Genomic DNA, 9047 nt, shown 5'->3' on the forward strand with positions numbered 1-9047 from the left:
CCTGTGAATACTAATGGTGAATGAGAGAGGGAGAATTACAGCAGCCAGGTGGAGAAAATGCAAGAGGATTGGTTTGGATAGACATTAAAGAAAATAAATCCCCCTCGGGTATTCACTTATAACGTTAAGCCTCTGATATTCATAGCAGCATTGAAGGAGTTGCATGTATTTTGTGAGAAAGTGTTGCAATTTACTTAAAGGGTACCTTCATTTTTTTTTCAAACTTTGATCCTTTTTTCTCGTGCTTAAGTGACTTATGGAGACAACAAATCCTCTGCACCTTTAATTCTTGCAGGCCGACAACAAATTCTCACTCAGAGCAATAGTCGGACATTTTGAGGAACGTTGTTAAACAATTTCTAGCTGAAAAGAGAAGATTGATATTGTCAAAGTCTTGTGGAACAATCTGTTCGACTGTATTTGATCAATTATGAGGCATTTCAGATCACACCACTGTCAACGTTTTTCCCCACATATGTCGTACAATTGTCAACTTCCAAATGGGACAACCCAAAATCCTACAGTACAAAAAGAATTTAAGAGAATAAGAAACATTTATGCCATCAAAGTCCATTGTAGGAGTGACTGGGAATATTCCCAAATTACATCGCAGCAACTGTATTTGGCCACTTATCAACAAGAATACAACATATGCCATATGAGCACAAACACTACCTTTACATACTACACAGCTATCTCTGCTCAGTGTTCCCCTTCTTCCCAATATACCTCCATGTCTGTGTACTGTGCTCCTTGCTATGCATCATGTTTGCCCAAAACGACGATTGATGGCAGTGCCACTGCTTTTGTAATCCGCTTAGGGTGGATTTTGCATCTAAATCACTTTATTATTTATGTGCCTAACTCATGCCAATGCCCTTTGGAGGCGGTATGATTGGTAATCCATCACACATTATCCTTCACTGTGGACATTAATATTGTAATGGGATGGACCTTCAGCATGACACTTCCAGGTGGAAGGGAAAGCCGATCTCTCGGGGGTCAGGCTGCTCAGAACAGGAGTCAACAGAGGGAAGATTATCTGGTGTGGTTGCTTTCAGACAGACTCTCCAGAGATGTTGTTAGTTGGCCCTCGCTCTGCTATTAACCTCTCCTCTCTTCTCCACAGAAGCTTGTATCTTCATACATGGCCTGTCTTCCAAAATTGTCACTCTTTCATTGTCCTTTTCCATCTGGGCTTCAATCGCCGCCTGCCAATCACACGCATCTGCTGCCTACAGGCAGACACAGACGAGCATGCGGTGCCACAAACACCTCTGTAGATGATAAAAACTAGAAAGGAGAGATCTTCATCTCGCCACATAAAGGGCAAGAGTGATATACATGGCAAAGTATTGATGCAAACAATGCTACAATTCTAACTCTTTATAGAATCTCAGACAACTTTCAAACGCACAAGTTAGATTTGATTTAGCTGCATAGCATATGTGTCGTGTACTGTGTTGTATACATGTAGATCTGGAGACTCAGCAGTGCAGTGGTCAGGTTTAGTGCATGCTGGGACAGCTCAGGGCAAAAACAATCTGTCACTCTTTGACTCTTTTCCCAATGAGCCCACCGGAGAGCAGGGCCATGGAGATACAGCAGACAGATCTCAGTGGGTGAAGGAGGAAAACTGCTCGGATGCATTTGAGTTTCATGGATGCCAGCAATCATCATGTCACTGTGTTCCTCGGTCAGCTTTTAGCCGGAGGGAAGAGAACACACAACAACAACAACGTGTGAGAGGTAGAGATGTTCGGGAGGTCGTCCACTGATCGAAAGACCGGCGGTTCAATCCCCGGCTCCCCCAGTCAGCTTGTCGAAGTGTCGTTGGGCAAGATACTGAACCCCAAATTGCACCCAAAGGCTGTGCCATCTGTATGCGTGTGTGTGTGTGTGTGTGTGTGAACTAGCATTTAGATAAGACGCTGATGGACAGGTTGGGATCTTGAATGGCAGCCTCTGCCTTCAGTGTATTAATGTGTGTATGTGAATGTTAACATGTAGTGTAAAGCGCTTTGAGTAGTTAAAAGACTAGAAAGGACAGAGCAGCTGATTGCTGTGATACTTATTGTGAGCTTCATCAACGTGAGGTTTAATCAGTCAGAATAACTGAGAACTATGTGTGAACTAATATTGGCTAATGACAACACATCTCCAGGAAAATCCCTGAAAACTAAATTAAAGACAATTTCATAGCCAATAGCTCTGGAGAGAGGTTTCACATGTAATCTAATGTAACCTAATCTATCCTAATTTCGGAATCGTGGTGCTGCGGAGGCTGTGGTCAGTGTATTTATGCTGCATTGCTGCTTGCTTGTATATTCTGTTTAACATTGTTGAACCTCCTCTTTACGTTGCGCTACATGTAGTTAAACTTGTGAATTTGTCCTGCTCAATCCGCTCCTCCATAGAAGTTACATTTTGCCATTTCTTAGTGGTTTGTTACCGGTTAAATGTTGGCGGAAGTGCTCCCCTAGTGACCCTGTTAATAAGCAACCATGACAACACATTAGTCCTTCTCTTCGGATGGGGAGTGACACAGAGTGCAAAGGAATTAGTCGTCAAAGCGGTGGAACAATCCGATTGCTTGATTTCAGCTACCCGTTTTCCAAAGATTTGTCTACTTAATCTTATTAATTGCGACAGCGTCTGGCTTTGAGTGTTTCAGCACCATGCAGGAAGATGGAGGTGTTCATGTGGAGTGCTTTTAGAGGAATTTCTTCTTGCTCGTAACTCTGACTTGCGTAGAGACACTGCCATCCGGAATAGCATTGCTATTTAGTAATGATTGCTGTGCTCACAATCCTCGATGTGAACCGCTATCCATAGATAGGGTAATGGAGCATCCACTTTTTTTCACTGTGCGGAGGGGGGGGAGGAAGACGCTGCCAGCTGTGCTATAATAGAATTTTTGCATTTGTTCATCAGCTGTTTTTCATCCATACTCTGTGACAGTCTTATCTTCTGTGGCGGCGGCAGGCTATGACCCTTGACGCTTGTGTCATTGAGTGCAGAGATTAGTCATCACCGGTGCGTCGCAGCAGCTGAGGTGGATCTGTGCAGTCGTAGCATGATGTGATTATTCCACTGACCTCTTCTGCAGTGACCACTGCCAGCAGAAAACCAAGCTTTTCAAATGCACCTCTGCCTCCACAACAACATGCTCTGCTTCTCTTTATGTGGTTCAGTGGGTGATCTCAGCAGGCTGTAACACACACCTAACACATCTGACTGCAGTTCCTCCACTAAGAATATTTACTCACCTACAGATGTGATCTCTGAGTTTGATCTTGCAGACAACAACCCTTCAATGAAACAGGAAGACAGATCCTATGTGGAGGTCATTCCTCCACTACAAATCATTATGTGGCTGATTCATCCCTTCGCCATGCCAATATAAAAAGCATCAGCTCGAGAGGTTGAGACCGAGGGTGTCCTTAATTGTCAATTAAGAATGTATCTCGCAGTCATACTCTTGCCGCATGACTTGTAGATCGAGTAATAACAACGATGGCATGGGTTGCATTGCTGCGAGGTCAGTTGGAAAGACGATGCTTTCAATTATGTCTGCTTTCTCAACCAAAACCGAGCAATCACGCGTGAAGGGAGTCAAATAATTTGCAGAAAAGTAAGAAATAACTCAGTGACACTGTCAATATGGATACGGTAGAGTGCTCAGTGATGGTTTCGGCTCTGATTGGCGATGGTCCTGGTTGCGAGTTAGTTTAAATAACTGATGAGTTTTTTTGCTAAGCACAACATTCATACTGCCAAATATGAAACTAATGAAAGAAGCAAAAACATGTTAACCACCATTTATCAGGCAAACAGAGCTCTTTGTTTCTTGCTGTTGTCTTTTCCATCCTTCATCCATTGTTGCAGTGAATCACGTCTTAGCATCGCATTTGTTAGGTGTGGAAAGGTTAGATTACATACCTGTCCAAACAGGCAGGCCTTCATAAAACAGCCGTCATCATTACAATGACAGCAAATGAAGGATAGGTCTCTCAGCAGCCAGATGGATTTTCAGAGAGGCTGGGACAGTCAAGTCAGCTTATTGTTTTGATGTTTAGGTTGATAAATGCAGTCTAGAAAGAAAAGGTAGACCGATAACCTGTCCTGTTGATGCAGAGGAGACACAACAACCTCTAAATACTATGACTTTTATCAACATTCTATACGTTGATTTTTTTATGACTTTTATCAACATTCTATACTATACATTTTTTTACTTTGATCGACATCCTATACTATGACTTCCTTGTCTTCCTCTGCAGTATGGACCAGGTGATGATTGCCAACTCTCCCACTGAAAACCAGTCCCCATCCGGTCCGGGAACTCCCATCGTGGCCTCAGACTGGTCAGCAAGTTATGAACTAAACCGGTTCATTGTTGGTCCTGAATCCAGCGCTCCTGAGGCTCCTCCACCTCGACAATGTGACAGTGAGAACCTATTGTGATCTTTTATTTACCAAACAGTTATTTAATGTTTAAACCAGACTGTGTATAAGAAGTAGTCGTCATGATGTCTCATTGGTTTGTGGATGTTTTCAAGCCTCTCTTTTTTGCAACCAGTGAACAGGAAGTGACCATATCTGGACTGACGTAGAGATGCCGTATACATCGCTGTTAGAGACCCGTCAATCAACGTGTAGCCCCGCCCCTAAAGCATACCCTGCTTTATGGTCTAATTGACTCTAAATGGATAATCATTTGCTAAATGAACATCATGCTGTATTGAAGAAGACTTGAAACTAGAAAGTGCATTTCCTGCAGAAAATGTGTTGGAAACAGCAACAGCAGTAATCCCAGAATTCCATTTGGAGTGTGGGAAGAGACTCAGCGATGATTTATCTGTGTTTACATTTGAGATTATGGCCATAGTTATTGCCTTACAGTGGGTAAGCCATGGACAGCTGAGAAAAGTAAAACCAGCAAAAAACCTCCACAACAACCAAGCCTACAACTTCAAAACACATTTGCCACATTGTCGCAGGATCCTAAATCTCCATCTGATGACCTGGATAAGCAGCTATCTTCTCAAAGCAGGGTAAGAACTGAGAGTAAATGTGAGAGAAAAAGGCCGCAGGGAAAGCTAATGACTGGGCCTGAGACTCTGATTGTTGGTGACTATGCTGTAAAAGATGTCAGAACGATGTGCAGCAAGAATACCAAAATACTCTGCTTTCCGAAAGATATGGTCTCTAACATGAGAGACCAAATCCTGGACATCGTGGCTGACCATCCCACGGTGAAAAACATCATTGTGCATACAGGAAGCTGTGATATTGTGAAGCAACAGTCTGAAGTTCTGAAGCGAGACTTTATTGATCTTCCACCAGTCGATGAAAGAACCAGGAGATGAAAGATTCAGCAGGCTGTTTGCACTGAACAAATGGCTTTCAGCTGCATGTACTGACCATTCAGTACATTCTATCAACAATGTCTACCTTTTCTGAGAGCACAGAGATCTTTTTAAGGCACATGGAGTGTGCCTGAACAAGTCAGGGGTAAAACTGTTTACCTCTAACCTATTTTTCTTTCTGCGTCACTGGTCTGTTCCCACTGCCAAGGACAAGAGAGACAAGAGTCTAAACAAGAGATAACCACACAGCATCGCCGTAGAGTCCTTACGGGAAGGATGCCCCGCCTAACGAGAGCCAAGAGGAGGAGTCTCCAACCTCACCATCAGAGACCGCCTCTGATCACCCACTCCCCCCCCCCCCCCCCCCCCCTCCGAGAGGAGGAGTCTTTACCTCCCTCACCAGCACCTACTTCCACCCCCCAAGACTCCATCCAGGTCCCCCTCCTCTCTACTCACACTCTCCCCATCCTCCCCCCACCTGGAGTTCACTGGCCACATGAAAGAGCTGGTCATTTCTGGAACCAACCTCACTTCCCGCCACACTTCCATTTTCTCTCCTATAATAACGTCCAGCCCCACCTCCCCGACTGGCTCTAAATCCTCAGCCAGTTTTAACACAATCGGCGAAGTTAGAGCGCCCTGCCCCTCCCCCACGGCTCCACAACCATAAAGGCAATAACTGATATCTTCTGGGTCCAGGCTACAAGGCTAATGACACCAATGATTCTCTCCAGGAAAACTCTGGGCCCTGTATGCAGCTAGCCTTCTCAATTCCTGTCCTGAAAGTTTACAGAAAAAGAAAGGTGAGGCTGCGAAGAAACAATAGTGAATCTGCAAACGTAACATGTATTCCTCGTCAGCCTGTCCAAATTAATTGGGCAAATTAAGCTTCAAACACATTAAACTTAGCTTTATTAAATGGCAGGTCTCTGTCAGGAAAAACATTTTGAAACAATGATTTTATTGTTAGGCACAAACTGGACTATTTGTTTTTAACTGAAACTTGGTTTGACCAAGTTTCATGAGTGAAACAAGAGCGCATAAGAAAGGAGGTGGAGTTGCTATTTTATTTAATGATTCTCTTCAATGCAAGCAGATGTTCATTTTTTTCCTGCACATTAGGTAGAGCCAACGTTCATTAACACAGGAGTTAGCCGTTTGGGGAATATTAATTTCACTGAACTAGTTACCTCGGTTGTGTTCATTATCTTGCAGAAAATGTTCTTCTTTAACTTGCAATCCTAACCCCACAAATCCACCCTGAGGACACAGTTTAATGGAGAGGCAGAGTGTATGAGTGGTTAGAATGATCATCTTCAAGCCAGTGGACACCAAGACTTTATCTTCATGCCCAAACCACAGCTGAAGCGAGACTCTGGCCTCCCTAAGATCGAACTGACACCGTTAATTAAGTGACACGCAAGCTAGTTCTGTCAAAGAAGGTCCGTTGGTGTTTCGTTGTGGGGAGTTAGTAAGTCGATAGATGCCAAATATCAACCGTGTATGTGTTTAACATTCACATAATCCAGCCCAGTTCTTCAGGTCACTTTCACACCTAACCTGTTTGGCCTGGTGTAACCGAACCCTGGAGCGTTTCAGCAGATAGTCTGTCAATCGAACCCTGGTCTGGACTAACAACTGTACCTAAAGTCCTTGAAAAGGGGATTTGTGATTTGAGCATTATTTCAAAAGCTAAATTACTAGTAAATCAATTTGCTGATTGTGAAGTCTGTTTAGGAAGCAATCACAGTTTTTTTATAGTATATGGCTACGCTTGGAAAGAAAAGCCAACACAGAAATGGGAGAGAAGTTTTGCCGTCCAGTCTCGTGGAATGTATATGGAGGCAAAAACAAGACCATTAATACATGGAGACAAATAAGTAGAAGTTTGGACTGTCAGGTGTGTAGTAATTCCTACATTCATCAATCAACTATTATTAATTCACTAATTCCATAGGAAGTTAGTTCTCGAGGTAAAATCCAGACCCCCCAAAAAAATGGAAAGCAGGAGTTTCGCAACCACATCGGAGATCAATGACATTCCCATAGGAATGAATGGACTTCAGTTGACTTGCATATGTATACAGAGCTATGTGGAAACGAGGGGTTACTCGTCACCCACGTCCCCGGTTGAAACGCCAAACGTGCCACACCTCCACCCAAGGGTCCCCTTGTGGGTTCCGAATCTAAATTCCCGGGGGGGGGAGTTTTTATCATCACTCTGCTAGATGAGCTTGGTGTACCACTGTGTGGAGTTACAAAGTCATAGCCTAGATGCCAACTACCAACTCTGTTCATATTCCACATTCACATAATAATCCATTCCAGTTACACTCTTTACTTCCATCATGCTCTGCTCCCTTTGATCGTCTCCTGCTGATATTTTTAACTGTGTTACATACTGACAGCCAGTGTTGCACTCTTTGCACTCTGAACCTCGGATTCCCGAGTTAAAACACCAAACACGTTTCAAATACTTAAATCAGAAAGGTCTGTTGCCTGCAGTCTTATCCAGTCATGGTTATTTTAAAATCATGTAAAGCAGTAGTGTCTAGGAATGAGCTGTATCTTCACAATTTATCCCCAGGCTTCACAAAGATGGGTTTAACAAGATAATGCCCAAGACAACATTCTTCATAGACAAACCTAATACTGATTGAGCAAAACTAATGTGAATAAAAGACATTTCACAGCCAACTTCCACAAAAGCAACCCATTACAAAGCGTATGGACAATAGAAAAATCGAGACTTGCACAGAATGTTGCATCCCTTGCCACTTAACTGCTGCTCTAAGGTGTGTGTCTCAAGAACTTTGACATACTTTTTGCAAGCTGCTGCCTGGTAAATGTTAAAAATCAAAACTGTGCTTACATTCACTGGTGGATCATTTAACGGATTCAGCAGGGATTTTCTCCAGAACAGCGTGACAACAAACACAGACACTTCACCATTTAGGAGCCCAGGGAGACTCGAAACTAAAAGTCTGAGAGATGCCCGAGGCATTTTGTGTTCCCAAGAGATACAATCCATTCCTCTAGCAAAGAACAGGCTTTAATGAAACATTCTGTAATTCAAGGGGAAAGTTTTTCGCGAAGTGACGTAGAGACTGTATCTTGCTGGCCCTTCATGAGTTCATTTGCAATGCAAGTAAATGCAGAAAACTCTCACTAAAGAGTGAAAAAGAGAAAAGACTCACCAAGAGGCTGTCCAGCGATGATACGGGCATATTCTCCTGCCACAGCTGCTCGGGCGTTCCTCTCTTGCAAATACTGTACGAAGGCGTAACCTTTGTGCACAGAGCAACCCACTATCTTGCCGTACTTGGCGAAGATGACCTCTATGTCGGTCTTCTTGACGATGGTTGTGTTGAGGTTGCCGATAAAGACTCTGGAGTTTAGGGAGCGTGGGTCATTCTTGTTGGTCACGTTGCTGGTCTGGAGTTTACCAGTCATTCTCCTCCAGTTGCCCTCCTGGGACACAGACAGAAGTGGGGAGGGGAGGACATAGCTTTAGAGGTTTGGGGCAGGCTAACTCCAGCTAATACTGCTAAACACTATAAAACCCCATGGTTTATTATCATTCAATAAGACATTATGAAGTAAATAATTATATTGTAAGATATATGAATGAACTACTAAACTCATAAATGCTTACAATTATTTAAGGAACCCTAA

General features: G+C 43.3%; 1 protein-coding gene across 1 annotated transcript in view; it reads right to left on the minus strand.

Annotated features, from left to right (window-relative positions):
* Positions 1-8837, minus strand: part of ralyl (RALY RNA binding protein like) — a gene marked incomplete at its 3' end in the record, with an annotated part of 46761 nt that extends 37924 nt beyond the window's left edge. The window contains exon 1 of the mRNA XM_079181490.1: positions 8570-8837. Within this exon, the coding sequence (XP_079037616.1) occupies positions 8570-8825 (256 nt within the window). The 5' untranslated portion in view covers positions 8826-8837. The remainder of the gene's footprint in view (positions 1-8569) is intronic.
* Between the last annotated feature and the right edge of the window lie 210 nt (positions 8838-9047).

Source organism: Pholis gunnellus (genome assembly GCF_910591455.1).
Source record: "Pholis gunnellus genome assembly, chromosome: 20".
In the NCBI taxonomy this organism is placed as follows: Eukaryota; Metazoa; Chordata; class Actinopteri; order Perciformes; family Pholidae; genus Pholis; species Pholis gunnellus.